This window comes from Babylonia areolata, chromosome 13 (genome assembly GCF_041734735.1).
Source record: "Babylonia areolata isolate BAREFJ2019XMU chromosome 13, ASM4173473v1, whole genome shotgun sequence".
Taxonomy (NCBI): Eukaryota; Metazoa; Mollusca; class Gastropoda; order Neogastropoda; family Buccinidae; genus Babylonia; species Babylonia areolata.
In genome coordinates, this window is record NC_134888.1 from 13,564,996 (window position 1) to 13,586,231 (window position 21,236).

The 21,236-nt window shown below is 45.8% G+C and overlaps 1 protein-coding gene across 1 annotated transcript in view; it reads right to left on the reverse strand.

The window, feature by feature from the left end:
- Positions 1-4,630: 4,630 nt before the first annotated feature.
- The window catches only part of LOC143288833 (uncharacterized), a 30,130-nt gene continuing 13,524 nt past the window's right edge, over positions 4,631-21,236 (reverse strand). Inside the window, exons 4-8 of the mRNA XM_076597479.1 lie at positions 13,548-15,510; positions 12,671-12,833; positions 10,894-11,013; positions 6,257-6,494; positions 4,631-4,895 (exon numbers count right to left, since the gene is read on the reverse strand). Of these exons, the coding sequence (XP_076453594.1) occupies positions 4,732-4,895; positions 6,257-6,494; positions 10,894-11,013; positions 12,671-12,833; positions 13,548-15,510 (2,648 nt within the window). The 3' untranslated portion in view covers positions 4,631-4,731. The remainder of the gene's footprint in view (positions 4,896-6,256; positions 6,495-10,893; positions 11,014-12,670; positions 12,834-13,547; positions 15,511-21,236) is intronic.

The following is a 21,236-nucleotide window of genomic DNA, read 5'->3' on the forward strand; positions in this document are numbered from 1 at the left end:
GTCATATTCATAGTTATTTATAGATATATCACGGACTTTTTAAAACAAAATGTACGCAAACAACATTTATCTGCAGTCTACTACACGTTGCATAAACCAAGAGAAAAAAAGTCACAAACTTTCGACACGTTGAACGCACCTGATAAGACAATCAAACGAAAACCGACAATCGTGCACACAGCCTGTTGTATCGTGTCCTGTCTTCCGTGGTCAGCCCCGACAACACAAAGCGAAATATCCACAGGCTTTCCTATAAACTGCAACTTAGCGAATCGACCGTTCATTTGGACTGCTTTCTTTTGACAGTGCACAGCATTTCGTTGGTAGGGAGTGTTAAATAGTGTTTAATGTGATCAACTTTGGAGGGGTGTGGTGGGGTGTGGAGGGGTGTGGGGGTAGGTATGCCTAACTGTCGAACGATCCAGTCGAAGCGACCAGCTGACACGTGTGCACTGTACAGATAACATATCGTACGATAGTCAAACGAAGTTCTTTTGTTTTTGAAGGCTTTCTCTGACTGGTTGCACCAGGAAAAGTTCGTCTGCTCGTTCTTTTCTGCGTTTTGTCGACGTTTGAAATAGAAGGGGTTCCTGAGGGTAAATGCGAACGGGCAAGTCTAATTGCGAACGATAGCTTTGGGTACATATAGACAATTTAAACAGAAGCAGGTCTTTAACTCATCAGACATATCATTAGAACATCGCACCAGACTGTTGTATTATTGATTTTGATCATACATGCACACAAACACACAGACAAACATTTAAACACACATACCCCACACCGCACACAAACACGCCCTTTTGAGAGTGCTCAGTAACTGTGCAGCATCGTTCGCAAATAGACACGTCAAAATATCCTATGGTTTGACTGCAAACGACAGTATTTTACAGATTCTTGTCAAAACTGGCGTTCTGATCTGTCACCAATATGCTTTCTTGAATTATCCCAGCACCTGTAATGCGTATTCAACATATCCGATCAAATCAACTGTGTCAAAGTTCAAGTCATGCAAGCTGCTTCCCTTGATTTTAGGATTTTGAGAGCTCGTTTGTCACCTTGGTCGGCAATGGTGTGGGAAGAGAAGAAAGAGCGCGGAAATAGCCAGAATTAGATTATGTTGCCTGTGTATTGTCGAAATGTCAAGACGAGACTTGGGAGAGCTGTGGTGTGTGTGTGTGCGTGTGTGTGTGTGTGTGTGTGTGTGTGTGTGTGTGTGTGTGTGTGTGTGTGTGTGTGTGTGTGTGCGCGCGCGCATCTGATTTGACTGTCATCGTTTATTGCGTTCACATCAGATTTTATTGACTTATCGTCAACTTTGTTAGTAACAGCGTAATCCTTGAAATAAAAACATTATTTTTACTCCCATGTTCCTGATTTCCTCTGCGTGAGAGGACAGGCTCTTCTTTTTCATGATGGGCAAGACATTTGTACCAAGTTCTCAAGTCCCCTGTTGACAAATCGCTATACATTACATTGGACACTGTCATTGATTATATACAAACATTTTTTTGTGTAGTCTCATTCCTTCCCTCCAGTCTACATAACTGCTATTTTCAATCTCACTGTTAATAAAATTGTTTGGAGTCCATGTAGGAAAGAGTGGCTGAGAATGAGTGTAAAAAAACAAACTATTTCAAGGAACTCTCTACCTGTTTATGGGCCAAGTGACCGAATGACTTAAATCTCGGAATAATTTTGGAGTATTTGCTTAGCTTTGAAAGGACTTAGTCTGTGCTGGCCTCAGACTTCCGAGATAACATTTAACTAACGCACAACAGGATGTTTCCCATCGGACATGACATTTCGGGGGGAGGTGTGTGTGTGTGTGTGTGTGTGTGCGAGAGAGAGAGAGAGAGAGAGAGAGAGAGAGGGAGAGAGAGAGAGAGAGAGGAATGGGGTGGGGGAGGGGGAACAATATACATAAATGGAGTGGATGACGAACCACACATCTGTTATAATCAATTATCCTGTGATCATTAGACCGAAGTTGTGATTATGACAATTCGTTATAATCCGTTGAACCAGTGTTGTAAGGGCACTTCCGTTGTTAACATTAGATACCTGTACTCACATTTCCTACTTTGTCCAATACCATAAACCAATATCGTCGCGTTTTTCTCTCTCTCAGATTCGAAAGTTATTTTACTTCATCTTCAAGATTATCGTGGGTGTATGATTGTCTTTCTGTGAAGGGGGGGGGGGGTGCGTGCGTATATGTATGCGTAATTGAGTGTCTGTGTGTGTGAGAGAGAGATAGAGAGAGTGAGGAGGGAGGGTGTGTGTGTGTGTGTGTGTGTGAGTGAGAGGAGAGAGAGGGGGGCAAGTCTTGCAAGTTAAGGCAATGTCAAGAAATATAATGTTGTGACTGTATATACTAAATATTCTTTTAAAGGTGGCGAGTTTATCTTTTTTGTTCTATTTGGTTAAAAGTGCTTCATACGTATCCATCTCTATGTCGCAGTTCCTTAGCTTTTTGTTCTTTCTCGGCTCAATCACTTTGTGTGTGTGTGTGTGTGTGTGTGTGTGTGTGTGTGTGTGTGTGTGTGTGACAGACAGACAGAGACAGAGAGAGAGAGAGAGAGACACGCACACACACACACACACACAGAATATAAAAGTGGGAACATCTGTGTTACATTCAACACTGTTGTTTCAAGGCTGTAATATAAATATCCAATCTGCTCTTTTTGCAATGTGAAAAAAAAGGAAATGATTTTTCAGTTTCTCTCGTTTGTTTTCGTTGACCTTCGTAATAAAGTGATGTTCCTTTTTCGTTGAATATCCTTCTTGAAAAGTGTGTTCATGTACGTGCGTGCAAGCTTGTGTGTGTGTACGCGCGCGCACAAATATGGGAAATTCTGTCGCAATCACAGTGTGCGTGTGCGTCCGTGCGTGTGTGTGTGCCACAGTGAGGGTGCGCGCGCGCATGTATGTGTATGTGCGCGCAGTCTCAGTCCCAGCCCATTCCTCCAGTGTTCACGGAGCGGAAAGAGGAACACAGTGTGGGTCACAAAGATAAGTAGCCAGCGGAAAGAAAAGAAAAATCCACCGAGCGTCTTGAAGTGAAGAACTTTGTTGAGTCATTTCTCGCCGTGTGCGCCGTTTCCCCAGGAGAAATGGATCTTGGTCATTTTCTGACTGCGAACGTTGAAAGATGCACACGCTATCAAAGAGGTGATTCAATCCCACTGAAAATGAGAAATCTCATTTTACGACTGATGGGCAAGAAAACGAAGCAAAATAAATAATGAATAATCGGGTGCACGCACGCGCACGAAACAACACACACAGTCGTCACATATCACAAATATGAAAAGACGTATAATGAAAGAAAAGGAACTATTACTACACGCAGTCATACAGATGTGCAACAGTTTATACACATAAATCCTCGCTTTCAAGCACATATGGCCCTTCCCATCCCCGCCGAACAAGTACATAATGTACACACGTTCGCGTACACAAATATCCTACTCACCCACACACGAACACACTCTCACACAAAGGTGCAGGGCTGAGAAGACACAATACAAGGGAAGCAACACATGAGGAAAAGCTTCAGAACTCGCGACTTCCTTCCCTTACATCGTTGCTCTCTTGAATGGAAAACCTGTTGCATGAAAACACCTTCCCAGTTATTCATCTTTTGGCTCACGTTGAAAGCTCATACCGAAACATTTGCTGCAAATAACACTACGGATCACAGCGATTGAATCAAACACATTTTCCTGATAAATAATAAACCTTTCAAAGGATGAAGACTACAGAGGAATAGCATCTTTTCGCACGACTGGGTGTCAGAATTCTGCCTCTAAACTTTGTACATCGACTGCCACTGAAAGGCTACTAGCAATTTCAGGAGAGCATCTAGAACCAACAAAGAAGTTCCTAATCCACCGTATCCAACGATGATCCTTCCGAGCCCTTGTTCTAGTTCTGAATCATTTCACATACAGGCTACACTGTGTGGATCACATGCAATGCTTAGTTCCACGCAAACTGTTCACGACATACCTGGGGGAATCTGGTGAACAGATTTACAACGCGGCACTTAATGACTCTTCATAGAATTAAGGGATGAGAAGAAGATGAAGAAGAAGAACTGAGAAGAAGAAAAAGAAGAAGAATTTGAGAAGAAGAAAAAAAAAATGAGAAAAGAAGAAGAAGAAGAATTTGAGAAGAAGAAGAATAATTTGAGAAAAGAAGAAGATGAAGAAGAAGAACTGAGAAGAAGAAGAAGAAGAAGAATTTGAGGAGAAGAAGAAGAATTTGAGAAGAAGAAGAAGAATTTGAGAAAAGAAGATGAAGAATTTGAGAAGAAGAAGAATTTGAGAAAAGAAGAAGAAGAATTTGAGAAAAGAAGAAGAAGAATTTGAGAAAAGAAGATGAAGAAGAATTTGAGAAGAAGAAGAATTTGAGAAGAAGAAGGAGAATTTGAGAAAAGAAGAAGAATGACAGGGAGGGAGGGAGGGAGTGCGTTGTACGCACGGACTTGCGTATGCCCACATGTCTGTGCCTGTCGTAATGTTTATTCATGACTCCATTCATCATCACACATGTGCAATGTTTCCATCATTCAAACAAAGGTTTATTTGCTCATAAGCCACAGATACAGGAAAACAACAATATGACATCAACAACAATGATATAATAATGATCATAACAATAGTCAACGTCATCACCCATGGTGGTTGTCGTAATCAACACGAATAATGATTGTGATGCTTTTCAGAGCATTTCATCGCGCACTTCTCGATCCCCGCTTTTGATTGGTCGGTTGAGCACGTGCTGTGCAAGGGGCTGAATGAATATGCATGAGGCGGCTGCCAACGACATCAGGCCGGCCACCACAAAGGCTGAATCCCAGGATCCCGTTGTGTCTCGTATGTCCCCTGCACACACACACACACACACACACACACACACACAAGGGTACACATATGTACATTCTACACAATCAAGATTTAATATCCTGTCATCTGTGCGGTATGGAGGACTGAAAAAAAACAACCCCGTCATATTCAACGTCAGAACTGATAAACGTTAACTGGAACAAACACGAAATGAAACGAATGATAGTTTCTTTTTCACGTTTGTATCAAAATGATAGTTTCTTTTTCACGTTTGTATCAACATGATAGTTTCTTTTTCACGTTTGTATCAAAATGATAGTTTCTTTTTCACGTTTGTATCAACATGATAGTTTCTTTTTCACGTTTGTATCAAAATGATAGTTTCTTTTTCACGTTTGTATCAACATGATAGTTTCTTTTTCACGTTTGTATCAAAATGATAGTTTCTTTTTCACGTTTGTATCAAAATGATAGTTTCTTTTTCACGTTTGTATCAAAATGATAGTTTCTTTTTGTATTAAACAACAACGCACATCTATAACCTGCAAACTTGACTCAATGTAAGCCAGTTTCTTCTCTGCAGAAAATAACTCACAGGCAGCTGGCTGAAAACTAACTTCATGGAAAGATGTTTCTTTGGCAGTAATCCCTCCCGGAACTCTGGGAAGCAAGGACAATCCTGTCATCGTGTGGACCGGGTCTCTTACCACCCAAGTCTGAACGTGACTTGGTCTGAACAACGTATGCGATCTGTATCGCATCTTTTTTGTTGTTGTTGTTGTTGCATTTTGTACATTTCGATATCATTTGCAGTATTTCACTTAACACATTCGTGCATAATAGAATACAACTCAACACAATATAAAACAGTACAATATATTACAACACAGTTCAATATTATGGAAGGCTCGTGTACTATGGAATACAACTCAACACAATATAAAACAGTACAATATATTACAGTACAGTTCAATATCATGGAAGGCCATCGCGAAGGATAAAGACGACAATGACTCTGGAGATGAGAACGCAGTCCAAAGGAAGACACACAAATGCCACACACTGTTGGCAGTGCAACAGCAGAGATGACAGGCCTCTTCTCCTCTCTGTGCGAGATTGAACACTTCCGGTCGAGGTCCTGAAGACGCCTCTCCTCAAACGCCAGAACTTCCTTGTAGACAGTCGCCAGGAGCTGTGGCTTGTGACAAGGGTTTCCCACCCGAGGATGGTAATGCTGCGGGCCCTGAGGTAATCTGTCAGGTAATACAATCTAATGCAACAAAAAAAAACCGCAGAACACACTGCAACCAAATCAAAACCTCAGCCCTTCTCTCTACGCCTCTGCACTCACCCCCCCCCCCCCCCCCCCTGCCGAAACCTTACGCCCCCCTCCATCTCACCATAAATAGCCGGGCCGGCCATGATGCCGACGGCCATGGCGACGCTGGCCAAGCCGAAGGAGGAGGCCAGGCGCTCCTTGCCCAGGAAGTCCACCAGGATGACGGCGATGAGGGCAATGAAGCAGCCTCCGCAGAAGCCGAAGCCACAGGCGAAGGCCACCAGCCCGTGGTAGTTCTTCATCTTGGGCAGCAGCGTGCACAGCACCCCGGCCAGTGTCAGACTGACCACGAACCCGTACTGTAAGAGCGGCACCGAGAGAAGGGTGTTCAGGGATGGATGGACTGTCTGGGGGTGGAGGTCGATGGGTGCACGACTGGATGGATGGACGCTAATTGTTTTTCAATTTTTAATAGGACTGCAAGACTGACCCCGAACCCGCACGGTGGGTCGTCATAGAGAAGAGGGCCAGGTGGACTGATGGTCTGGGGGTGCAATGATGGTCTGGGGGTGGAGGACATGTCAATTAATGGGTGGATGGGTGGGAGGGTGGGTTGATGGATGCATGATTGGATATCCGGATGGACACTAAAGCAAGACTGTAAGACTGATCACGAACCCGCACTGTGAGAGCAGCACAGAGAGAAGGGTGTTGTTTTGGAATGGACTGACATACCAATAGATGGGTGGGTGGGTAGGTGGGTGTATGAATGGGTCGGGTGGGTGAATGGGTGGTTGGGTGGATGTATGGATGGGTGGGTGGATGTATGGGTGGATGGGTGTATGGATGGTGGAGTGGGTGGATGTATGGGTAGGTGGATGTATGGATGGTGGGGGGGGTGGATGTATGGGTAGGTGGATGTATGGATGGGTGGGTAGGTGGATGTATGGGTGGGTGGGTGTATGGATGGTGGGGTGGGTGGATGTATGGGTAGGTGGATGTATTGGTGGGTGGATGTATTGGTGGGTGGGGTGGGTGGATGTATGGGTAGGTGGATGTATGGATGTATGGGTGGGTGGATGTATGGGTGGGTGGGTGTATGGGTGCATGTATGGGTGGATGTGTGGATGTATGATGGTTGGTGGGTGGGTGGATGTATGGGTGGGTGGATGTATGATGGGTGGGTGGGTGGATGTATGGATGGGTAGGTGGTGGATGTATGGATGGATGTATGGATGGGTGTATGGATGAGTGGGTGTATGTATGGATGAGTTGGTGGGTGGATGTATGGATGGATGTATGGATGGGTAGGTGGGTGGATGTATGGATGCTAGGGTCAGACAGACGACGAACACGCCCTGTGAGGTCACCACAGAGAAAGATGGTCAGGACAGTAATGGATGGACTGGCTGGCCTGGGGTTGGATCAACAAAAATGGATGGGTGGACGGAAGGATGGTTGGACGACTGGATGGATGCATGACTGGATGGGTGGATGCTAAAGTAAGACAGGCGACGAACCCGTACTGTGGGGTCGGCAGAAAGAAAAGAAGGTCAGGATATTATGGGATGGACTGACTGGTCCGAGGGGGTCGAAATATTAATAGATGGGTAATTGACAAGTGATGGGTGGGTGGATGGATAGGTGGACGGTTGGATGGGTGGAAAGGCGGGAGGATGGCTGGATAGGCGGGTAGATGGATGGATGGATAGGCAGGTGGATGAATGGATGGGCAGATGGATGGATGGATAGGCGGGTGGTTGGATAGGCGGGTGGATGGATGGATGGACAGGCGGTTGGTTGGATGGATGGGTATACGGGTGAATAGACTGGTGAATAGGCGGGTGGATGGATGGGTGGATAGGCGGGTAGATTGATGAGTGGATAGGCGGGTAGATGGATGGATGGATGGATAGGTGGATGGACAGATAGGCGGGTAGATGGATGGGTGGATAGGCGGGTGGATGGATGGATGGGCGGGTAGATGGATGGACGGATAGGCGGGTAGATGGATGGATGGATAGACAGATAGGCGGGTAGATGGATGGGTGGATAGGTGGTTGGATGGATGGATAAACGGGTGGATGGATAAGTGGGTGGATGGATGGATGAATAAGCGTGTGGGTGAGTTGATGGATGGATGGGTAGGTTGACGGGTGGGATGTATCCATAACCTGAGGCCAATGAGAGTCAAATGGTGAGTTGAACTGACGTTGTGTCAACCGCTCAAGGTTTTCATCACAAACGAAAGCATCTCGTGAAATAGATACAATCCTAAGAGCGCGCGCGCGCGCGCGCACACACACACACACACACACACAGAGGCACACACACACACACACAGAGGCACACACACACACACACACACACAGAAGCACACGCACACGCACACACACACAGAGGCACACACCCGGGTGTGCGAGAACGCCACAGTGCAATAACTTAGCATTTCGTTGCCTGACACCACAGCTATTTCTGTCTCTTGAAGAGTCGTCAGCTGTCTCAGCCACAGCAGTGAATCCGTCCCCCACAGCAAATTACCAAGAGGCAACTCTTACAACTTAGTGGTGTTCCCACTTTCCTAAGTGACAACACACACACACACACACACACACACACACAACACAATAATCCAATGTTTTATCACAGTGAGGAGTGGCACTGCCATTCGAAAGTAAACAAACCGGAGTTATACACTGCACAAAAGAAAACGCAATAGAACCTAACACCCAAGGCTTGGGGAACCAAACAAAAGATGCAAAGTTCTAAAGTATCCACAGCGTATGCAGTCATCTGATGTTTACCTAATGAAAACTCGTGCATCATCAGGCAAACGTGCACAAGTATTGTGTGTGTCGTTACATTCACCATGAAGAAGGTGACACAATAGTTAAACTGCTGATCTGCCAGCACTGTGTCCGTGAGGGTGTGGGTTCGATTCCCCCTCTCGCCCTTTCTCCCAAGTTTGACTGGAAAAATCCAACTGAGCATCTAGTCATTCGGATGAGACGATAAACCGAGGTCCCGTGTGCAGCACGCACTTGGCGCACTGAAAAAGAACCCATGGCGACAAGTTGTCCTCTGGCAAAATTCTGTTGAAGAAATCTCCACTGATGGGTACACAAATATATATTCATGTACTCTAAGCCTGGCTAAGCGCGTTGGGATGTTCTATTGGTCAGATGTGGTGTAGTGTGTATGGGTTTGTCCGAACGCAGTGACGCCTCCTTGAGACACTGAAACTGTTACCTGGATGGACAAAACAACTACTACCCCCATCGGTTGACTGAAAACTGAGCAGATAACAATAGCATCTTCTTTTTATTGAGTGTCTTCCCATGATCTTGTGAATTAACGGTGTCACAGTTCCTGTATGGTTTTCCCCTTTCAAAAGTGATGATAAACTCAGGGCCAAAATGTTTGTTTTCGAGAGAGTGAGAAAGAATGGTTCGTTCGTTCGTTCTTTAGCTTAACGTCTTTTCACTGAAAGTGATATTTGACGTTAGAAAGAATGGTCCCACGTCTGTTGTCATGCAAGTTTGACAGCTTATATGTACCGAATCGAAAAGATTCAGAAGTACCAGCCTTGCGCGCGCGCGCGCGCGTGCGTGTGTTTGTGCGTGCGTGCGTGTGTGTGTGTGTGTTTGTGATTCTATGAGCGAGTGGGTGGGGGAGATATACAAGGGAGGAAAAGCACCAGTTCCCGTGACAACCAATGACGACATGTTAATCCTCATGTCAGTGTGGCCAGCACAACATCCATATTTGGAGAGCGGAGGGGGAAGGATGAGGGGTGGGCTTGAGGGAGGGGGTGACGGGTTTACCCTGGACAGTTCAAGTCCAACACTTCCACACAGGACTGTACAGCCTGTTCGAAAGGAGACGTGAACAGGCGTCTCATCAACTGCCGACATGATTAAGATAAACGGCGAAAAAGAAACAGACAATGAAGTGAGTGGATGAGACGGGAGTGTGGGATGTTTGGACACTGTAACAGTCACATCTTTGTCCGCTTTGTTTGGGGTTTTTGGAGGTGTTGGGGCACGTGTGATAGGTTGTTTGACTGTGAAAGAACACCTATATGTGACATATGTTAGAACTGTTTTAAATTCACCTTTACACACACACACACACTTTTTTTTCTCTTTTTTTTTGGGTGTAGTCTTTCACAATCCCCCCCTTTTTCTGACACTGAACTCAATTTGTATTTCAAGACAATATCTTTTTCGGAGAAAGAGAGAGACAGGGGGAGAGAGAGAGAGAGTCACTCTGAAACACACACACCACCATTTACTCAACCAAAATCAATCCGTCCTTTCACCACCACGAATATCCACATAGCCACATACTCCACACCCACCCACCACACCCTCTGCAGGTTAAAGACCCCATGGCCTTTTTACAGCCATCGAGGCAGATAATTCATCTCCATTGTGTTCAGGGCTCGGCATGGAAAGGCGGGGCCCAATCCTAATCTTCCCCATCCAAGTATAGTTACCCATCCACACCGAGATGGGGTGAGGAAATACGGAGTTAAGTGCCTTCCCCAGTGAGATAGATCGATATATATATATATATATATATATATATATATATATATATATATATGCTAAAACGGGGGCTCCAACCTTGCTCACTGTTAAACACAGGGACAAAAGCCCAACGCCAAAGCGATTCTATCACGGTGCCTTATGCATACACGTTCAAACAACACCACTTCAGTGTGACGTAATCGTCAAAAGACGCAACGTGACTGACCTTGCGAGGAAAAAGACGTAGGTCGGAAAACCAGCCAATGAAAAGCCGTCCCACCAGATCTGTCAGGCCAATGACCGACGCGACGAAGGCTGCTGTGGTTTTGTCCATTCCCACTTCGTGCTGAAATCATCTTATCGTCATAGTCATCTGCGTCATCGTCTGTGACGTCAAAGTGAAATGGCAATCGCTGTTTGAAAGCAGTGAGATAAATGTCAAGCTTGAGAACTGGCTTCAACAACACAAAAAGGCAACCAAAGGAAACGAAACAAAAAATGGAAGATGATTGGACAGCTTCGTCATCATGGTCGTCACTGTCTTTACTTTTGTAGTCATCACAGCAACGACAGCTGTCACTGTCATCATAATTAAATTTGTCAGAACACCAACCATTCGATCTTTATATGTTAGCGGTATAGCCATTCATATCAGGTACAAAATGCACAGTATTTTTTGCAGTTAGTACGTCTAAGAATTCAAATGTGATAATTTCCAAAGAAAACACAGTGTGTGTGTGTGTGTGTGTGTGTGTGTGTGTCCGTTCGTTCTTTTGCTTAACGTCTATCCATATATATATATATATATAGAGAGAGAGAGAGAGTCGTACAATTTTGGTCCCTTTTGTCACCCAGCCAAATTCTGGCCAAACTATATGTTTAACCGTGTGCACTATGAACATTAATCGCTGTCTCACACGACAGGATAGGCGGCTTGGACAGACGCATGCACGTCAACCAAACAGCAACAGGCTGCCTGACTGTATCGATCGCCTCAACCAGGAACCTGCAGTGTGGCATCAACGGTGTTGGGCTGGCTGGCTGGCTGGTAGAAAAGGCTCAACGTGCACATAATTGTTTGTATTGTTACCTCTCTTTTTCCGTGGACGTTACATAACTGGAGACTGAAAGCTAATGATGGCTGTTCAGAGTAGATCTGTTTCGAACGTTCACTGAGACAGAAAAAAAGACAACCGAGGTATGATCAACGAGGCTCGAGAAAATCTTGTGAAACATGGCACTGATTGGTGATCCCCTTTTCTGGAAACAACCACACAGTACAAGTCCACGCGTTTTGTTCCCTTCTGAAAGTTAAACCAGACATGTTTGACATGTGCTTCTCTGACCTGACGACCACACACATTTTTTAAGGCTTTTCGTTGTTTTGTTGATGGCTGTTGGCAGTGTTTGAGTTCAGTATCCAACGATGCTGAGGTGTCTGGCCATCAGAGACTGGCGGAGAGTTTCTGGCCGTGTTTTACTGATGTGAAAGATTCTGAGGTTGTGGCCAACGACAACCAGAGAATTTATGACCATGTGTAATACGGACGATTTTGAGGTGTCTGGCCGACTGACTCAGCGTGTCTGCCAAAGATTTCGAGGTGTGTGGCCAACGACAACTGGGGAATTTTAAATGTTTCTGACCGTGTCTGCGTGGAAGGTTTTGAGGTATGTGGCCAACGTCTTTTATTATGAACAGTTTTGAGGCTCTGTACAACGGAAACTCGCTGAGAGTTTCTGATCATGTTTAACATGAAAGATTTTGAAGTGTGTGGCTCAACAACAACCGGATAATTTCTGACGTAATACGGGCGATTTCAAGGTGTGTGGTCGACGGAAACTGGCTGAGAATTTCTGTTAAAAGACATTCGAAGTGTGTGGCCAACTACAACCTGGGGAACTTTGATATGAACGCTTTGAGGCGTAAGGACAACGGTTACTGGCCAAGAGTTTCTGGCCGTGCTGAGCATGACCGCTGGCTGTCATGTAGCAGCAGTGCTTACCTGGCAGTAGGAGGGCAGCATGACGAAGATGTTGGGGTAGCCGAAGTTCATGCAGACCAGGGACAGGAAGAAGACCAGAAAGACGGGGTTGAGCATCAGAGACAACTCGAACAGCGGCACACTCTTCTTCCTCTCTCCCTTGTACACTGTCTGCGCCGACAGCCTGGCGTGTGGGAATGAAAACCGAAGTATGGGGATTAAACTGGAATATAACATGATAAAGGATAGTGGCTGTATGGAGTATATATCTTAATAAAGCATAGTAAGTTATCGTAATTATATGGAGAATACATCTTAATTAAGCAGAGCAATGGAGAACACTGTATAGTGTATAGTAAAGTAAGTATAGTCATGAAAATAGAACATATTATATATAATAAAGAATAACGATTCTTCTTCTGCATCTAGGGGCTGCAACTCTCAAGTTCACTCTATGTACGAGTGGGCTTTTACGTGTATGATAGGTTTGTTTGGTTTTTTTACCCCGCCATGTATACAGCCATACTGTCTTTCGGGTAAAGCATAGGGGCCTAGTGATGACAATGGACTGTATTGCAAAAAGATAAATTAACCAATCGTAAATGAAATGAAGGAGTATATATTTTAAAAGTTTAGTTGTTTTTTTTAAGTGGATTACAGTATTAAAAAAAAAAAAAGAAGTAAATAACAGAAAATATTTGATAGGTATTCAACATATAGCTAATAGTTATTCGAAATGGAGTAATAGTTGGTAGAAATAAAATCAACGTGATCTGTGTGGATAAAAGTCAGGATGAAGTGTGTGTGTGTGTGTGTGAAATGAAGGAAATAGACAAGGGGAAAAAAAAGAAACCGGTCTGGTTCGCATTGGGCAGTTTGACAAAGACACGGAACTCACCTCAGGAGACTTTTGAGACCACTGGTACGTGACGCGGTGGAAAAGACGTCATCGTCAGCCTCTGTGGCCGAGACAGAAATGTTCTGCAGCGAGGCAAGGGCAAGGTCACCAGCGCTGGCAAAGACAGACGACTCGCTGCGCCACGACTCCGCCTGCGAGATCTGCCGGATGCGACGATGAAGAAAGGACTCCTGCAAAACCGGGGAGGTGTGGTGGTGCCCCGTCTCTACTGAGTAGAACCGTTTCAAGGGGACTTTCTCATTGGCCACCAGGGTGGGCGTGGCAACGCCAGCGTCGCGCGTCTCGGACCTGTAGCGCAGATTGTTGGCCAGAAGCAGCTTCTTGCGCTCGATGAAGCGGATTGGCTTGGCGGCGTCGATGGCTTTGAAGCTCCCAATGCGCTTGTTGATGGTGTTGGTCCTCTCCGTCTTGCTGCCGGACCTGGCCAGGGAGGCGGCGCCCACCAGGTCCTGGTTCGAGTCCCGCTGGAGCAGCGACAGTTCAATTGAGTCCCCCTTCTGCGGGCCTCGCTTCTCCTCCTCTATGGCCTGCTTCAGGCTTTCCGGCACCCGGGCATCCCATAATGCACTGGGGTGGCGTTCCAGGATGGGCTTACCACCTTGAAAGGCTCGGCGTTTGAGGCTTCCTGACGTTTTGCACTTGGAGGAGTCCCGGCGGAAATTGAGCTTGAAGCTTCCAGTCCTCTCCTGACCACGGTGAGCCTGTTTCATGCTGCCGAAATGGGCGATCATGCTGCTGACACTGGCGTTTCTGGCCAGCTTCTTTTCCAGGGAGTCCCGGATGGTACTGGCCGTGATGGCGTCGTTCTGGACCACGGCGTCTGCCGACGGCACAGAGACTGGGCCGTTCCTGCGGCTCTGGGAAGGACTGTTTCCTTCCGAGCGTGAGAAGACTTCCTGTCGTCCCAGATTTGGATTTCTCCTGAGCTCCCCGACCCTTCCAAGGTTGGGGCTTTTCTTGGCTTCTCTCATCCTGCTGGGGTTTGGACTTCTCGGGGTCTCTTCCCCTTCTCCGAGAGTCGGACTGTGTGGAGGAGTTTTCACATGGTCCAGACTGGGACTTGTGTCAGGGAGGTCCATTCTGTTGAGAACCGGGCTCTGCTCTCTCCTCAGGTCGGGGCTCCGCTCAGCGTGATGCTTTTTCTGCACACCGGGCCTGTCCTGGCCGTCCACCTCACTGTCCACAGTCTGGCTCCGGTCAAAGGCCCCCAGTCTCTGTAGTTTACAGCTGTGACTCACGTCGGGAGCCTTCCTCTCCAGTCTAGGGCTGTTAATGTCGGCCAGCTTCCTGAGGTCCGGACTTCTCTGCACGCTTGTCCCGTTCATCGGGTCGAACCCTGGGCTGTCAGGCGGCGTCGGCGAGGTGTCCACGTGACTTTCTTTGTCAGCGCTCAGCTCCAGATGGCCTCCGTCAGAATCTTCCACCTTGTCCGACATCTCTTCCACCTTGTCCGACACCTCTTCCACCTTGTCCGACATCTCTTCCAGATTGTCAGGCACGAACACGTTCTGCTCCACGATCTCGTCATCCAGCGGGGAAAGCTTGCAGCTGTCTTCTCGAGGTGAAGGACAAGGCGCGACCTCCTCTCCTCCCGCGGGCTGAAAGGTCCTCACGCTCTCGTCCAGCGGCAGGCAGACACTGGCGCTTTCCTCGTGCAGGGAGCCGCCGCCGGTGGCCGCGTGTCGCCGAGCGGGCCGTCGGTAGCTGGTCAGAGGGCGGAAGAGGGCGGCGCAGGCACAGACGTGGAACATGACGGCGCCGATAGTGGCCATGGCGCCCCGCAGGCCGTAGTGGTTGAGGAGGGAGCGCATGAGGTTGGGCAGCAGGAAGGAGCCCAGGGCGCTGCCAGACACGGAGATGCCGTTGGCCAGGGCCCGCCGCTTCAGGAAGTGGTGGCCCACCATCACCACGCTGGGGGCGTAGGCCAGGGCTGACCCAAGACCTGGGAGTGGGGTGGGGGTGGGGAGAAGAGAAAAGTTTTTAGAAAGCTTTCTGTACCCACTGTAGTATCACATACCATGTTTCAGAAAGCCTGTACCCACTGCAGTGTCACATACCATGTTTCAGAAAGCCTTCTGTACCCACTGCAGTGTCACATACCATGTTTCAGAAAGCCTTCTGTACCCACTGTAGTATCACATACCATGTTTCAGAAAGCCTGTACCTACTGTAGTATCACATACCATGTTTCAGAAAGCCTGTGCCCACTGTAGTATCACATACCATGTTTCAGAAAGCCTGTACCCACTGCAGTGTCACATACCATTCATACCAGAAGGGTGAATTTATTGTTGTTGCAGAAACACTTCTGTTCCGATTGGGATATCACATACCACTGATACGTGGAGAAGGGAGAAATGTTATATTGTAGAAAGCATTCAGTACCCATTGCCGTATCACATACCATTTTCATGCCTGGAGAAAGGAGAAATGCTTTGTTGCAGAAAGCCTCCTGTACCCATTGGATTATCACGAACCATTCATATCTGGAGAAGGCAGAAACGCTTTGTTACACAAGGCCTTCTGTAACCATTGCAATATCACATACCATTCATAAGGCAGAATTATTTTGTTGCAGAATGCCTTCTGTATCTATTGCAATATCACATACCATTCATAAGGGAGAAATGCTCCCTGCTGTGTACACCCACTGCAATACCACATACAATTCATACTGGAGAACTGCTTTTGTTGCAGAAAGCCTGTGCCCATTGCAATATCACACACCATTCATACCTAGAGAAATGTTGTTGTTTTGTTTTTTTATTGTAGAAAGACGTATATATCCATTGCAGTATTACATACATACCATTCATACCTAGAGAAATGTTGTTGTTTTGTTTTTTTATTGTAGAAAGACGTATATATCCATTGCAATATCACGTTCCATTCATACCTAGAGAAGGGAGAAATGTTTTGTTGCAGAAAGCCCTTCTGACCCATGACAAATTCACATTCATACCTGATTTGCCATGCTGACCACCCCACCCCACTCCCGGCTCCTCTCCCTCCAACATGCACATCTGACTTATGAGAGAGCGGAGAGAAGATAGCCATGGGAACAGCCCTTCCATCAATCAAATCATTGGTGAACCAGTCATTCAATGGATCATTCAGTCATGTGATCAGCCCTTCCATCAATCAAATCATTGGTGAACCAGTCAATCAATGGATCATTCAGCCATGTGATCAGCCCTTTCATCAATCAAATCATTGGTGAACCAGTCAATCAATGGATCATTCAGTCATGTGATCAGCCCTTCCATCAATCAAATCATTGGTGAACCAGTCATTCAATGGATCATTCAGTCATGTGAACAGCCCTTTCATCAATCAAATCATTGGTGAACCAGTCAATCAATGGATCATTCAGTCATGTGAACAGCCCTTCCATCAATCAAATCATTGGTGAACCAGTCAATCAATGGATCATTCAGTCATGTGAACAGCCCTTCCATCAATCAAATCATTGGTGAACCAGTCAATCAATGGATCATTCAGTCATGTGAACAGCCCTTCCATCAATCAAATCATTGGTGAACCAGTCATTCAATGAATCATTCAGTCAAGCGACCATGCGATCAAACCCGTTATCAAGCGAGCAAAAGACCGTCAGAGAGAGAACAAAATAGGGAGATATGCAGACGCAGAGAGAATAAGAGCGAACAACATGTTGTTTTTTTGTGTTTAGTTACATTTTTTTTTTCAAAACGTAAGTTTAGATTCACATATTTCGTTATGTTTTTATTACATGTCCATTCATTTAAATTTTATCATGTACGAATAATAGTTTAATTATTCATTTGTTCTCGATTTGAAAATACATGAATATTTACCTGCATTTATTTTCCTCCATTATCTCACTCATTTCTCACATATCTCTGTATAAGTACACACACACACACACACACTATATATATATATATATATATATATATATCATTCGCGTGTGTGTGTGCGTGCGTTTACATGCATTTTCATCGATATGTTGATACTTTTTTTCTAAAAACTGCTTGCGTTACATTTTAAATCTTACCACTGTCTTTTGACAACTAAAATGCTTCTGAGGAGGAGGCCTCAATGAAACACCCATCCTCAGCAGCCCTGTGCCTGCTGTCGTGAGTGCATGTAAGTCCACAACGATCATGATATTTTTTTCTGAACTAAATACGGAACCGGAAGCTTTGCTCTTCGCTCCAGGCAACACGGGTCTCAGTTTCCACATTTGCATGTCTCGTGGCAGGGGGCCGAGAAGGCGCTATTGATTCGCCGTTACTTTTCAGCTGTCCTTGGCAGTGTCTTGATCCTTCTGTTTCTGTCTCATATATGTGTTTACACATAACGTGAGTCAATGTAATATGCCAATGGTGGTGGGTTTTTTTTGTTTGTTTGTGTGTGTGTGTGTGTGTGTGCAATTGGTCCCTGCTCTGCTGATATCAAAGAGGATCACGTGCTGAGATCATCATCCGAAGCTTGTTCGCACATGCTCTCTCAAGCAGTGATACAATAACTGGCCCTTACTCATATCGAAATATACGAGAATCACGTGCTGAGCTCATCTTATGACTGCCTCACTCACTCCCCGTGTGTTTGTGTGTCTCTCTGTGTGTGCTGACAATGCAGTGGCCCATGCTGATGACGAAATAAACAAGAATCGGGTGATGAATTCAGCTGTGTGTGTGTGTGTGTGTGTGTGTGCTTGCTCACCAATACAATGAGCCCTGCTCTTATCTAAGTAAACGAGAATCACATGCTGAGTCCAATTACTTCTATCTCGCTCTGCGGGGACTGTGAATTGATTTTCGGACGAGCATACGGCTTGACTTGGCTCTGAAAACTTCAGTCAGCTGTGCTGGTTACAGGTGGATGTGATACTTGACATTTTGCAGAGAATTCATAAGTACCATGCCTTCTTCTGCGGTAGAAATCAAGACTGTTTGTGCCCTATCTTTGACCGATATTGATTGGTATTTTGACGAAGCAGGCACTGGAGAAGAAGGCCCCAGAGTCCAGCAACAATGCAATGTCCTCTGCTCGTATCGAAATAAACGAGATTCACGTGCTGAGTTCATCTTCCGAATCTCTTTGTGTGCGTGTGTGTGCTCACACCAATCCGCGCGTTTATTGAAGTAAACGAGAATCACGTGCTCAGCTCAGTTACCCTCTCTTTCTCTCTGTGCATGTGTGTCCATGACAAACCTGACTGAATGACACGGGAAACAAATGATAAGCACCCAATGGCAGCATCAGTGTGTGTGTGTGTGTGTGTGTGTGCGTGCATGCGCGCGCGTGTGGTGTGTGTGTGTGTGTGTGTGTGTGCTGTGTGTGTGGTGTGTGTGTGTGTTGACAACAATGCAATGGTCCCCCTGCTCATTTCAAACTGACAAGATTCACGTTCTGAATACATACTCTGTGTCTGTGTATATGTATGTATGTGTGTGCGTGCGTGTGTGTGTGCGCGCGCGCTGCCAACAGTGCAACGGTCCCTGCTGATATCAAACAAAATCCACCAACTGAATTCATGTAACCTCCCTCTCTGTATCTCTCTCTTTCTCTCTCTTTCCCCCCTCTCCTTCCCTCTCTGTCTGTCAAGCAACAATGCAATGGCCCCTGCTCATATCGAAATAAACGAGAATCACGTGCTGAGTTCATCTTCCGAATCTGTGTGTGTGTGTGTGTGTGTGTGCCGTTTGTTTTTCACAGTGGTCTGAACATGTGCCAGGGAAAGGTCGCGTGTCAGGACTGGCATTAAGACAATTGCGGACTTCAGTCAACCGATGTGGTTAGGAAACGTGTCCGAATGAGGCGCTCTGGCAAGTCACTGTCTGCTGAAAGTCTCTTCACCACAGGGTCCATAAACAGAGAATACGGACTGAAGAGCGTTTCCGAGCGTTTTTAGGTGCATTCAATTGAGATGCAAATCCATGCGCGTAAAGTGCAGGAAAGTATGGCGTTGGGTGGCGTTTTGGAACTGGTTATCTCAAGCATACAGTTCGCCGAATTTTGAACCAAGAAAGAAAAAGCCGGTTGGGAATACGGATTGACGCGCGAGTCTGATCACCTGAATACGAACTTATCATGTATGCATATACCCCTCGATTTTCTCAACGAATTTACACGATTCTCAGGGTGGACCCCTGAAACTCTCAGATTTACCAATTTCCGTAAATTTTCGGGAAATTCTCATCAGAAAATATTCCATGTATTGAAGAGATTCTAACTTCACTTGACCCTTTCAGGGCCCAAGATGAGCGACCAACAAACAGGATTCGCTAAACTGCTGTTTACTCCTTGTTCCCCACTTTAGGCCCAGGTTCCCCCACCCCACTCCCATCACCTGTATGCCAAAACTATGCATTATTGATTGCCGTCAAGATAAATGTCGGTCAATCTCTGCACCCCCCTCCCCTCCCTCTGTCTTCACCCCTTCCTCCCCCTCTCTCATCATGTGTCTGTTCTTCCCCACTCCACTCTACGTGTTTCCGTCTCTTCTCTGCCTTCTTCTTGGTGGGTTATTTGTAAACGCTCTCCGGAGATAGGGCGTCCAAATATTCATTATGATGATGATTTTTATTATTATTATTATTATTCATGTCATTTATCTGTTTCTCAATAAACACAATCCGTTTGCGTTTAAGTCGAATCCTTACTTAAAATAAGAACTCATACAAATGACACCGCAAAGAGACAAAGCGAAAGAGAGAGACAGGGATAAAATGGGAGAGATGGTCGGGATAGGAGGGGCGGCACAGACATTCACACACACAGAAAGATACGCACATTCATGAGGAGAGAAATAGGGGTGCTGGTGGTGGGGTGGAGGGGTCCATTTCGGTGGAAGAGCCCTACAAGGGAGACAAGTTGGAAGATTATTTAGGTGGACTCAAAAAGCAATATGACGGGTAATCTTACGTGAAGAGAACTAATTTCAGTCTATTCCCCACTGGGCCTGTTACAACTTACGTGATGAGGATATGTTACGTAATGAGTGTCTCTGACGTAATGGGGGTCTGTTGCGTAATAAGAGTATGTCACGTGATAAGCGTCCGTTACGTAATAAGGTTCTGTTGTGCAATGGGGATCGGTAGCTGTTCCTTCGATGACTGCATCTTGTCTCAGTAGCTGCCTTCAACGCAACGTGCAGAAACAATTAAACCGATTCTTTGACCCCGGGCCGCTTAAAACCTGGGTCAATGCCGAAACGGGAAATTTATATTACGTATTTTGATTGTTAGCGCGAATGTTGAAAACCAATTAAATATTCTCAAAGACCATGTGCGTGAAAGTGGCGGACAGTTCAGGTCTACTGATTATTGTCACTTCCACCATGAGGTCAAAGTTTAAAAAAAGAAAACAAAAAGAATTTGAACAAAATTAATCCATGTATATAAACATCATTGAAACCAGTCCACATGCCCAAAGACCAAGGTCACTCTGGAAGCTGATAGATTTTGACAGTTCCATGACTTTCTATGTTCCGCTTCAGTTAAAGTCATTCTGAACGCTTGTACGAAACGAGTGCAGCGATCAGCTGTTTTTTTGAACAAATGGGTCAAGGACAAGATCAAAGCGATTGATGACATTGATATCAGGCTGTGATCAGTGTAAACCACATCACGATCCTGTTCAAAATGTTATATATAGCTCAAAGCGCCAACGGCACTAAAC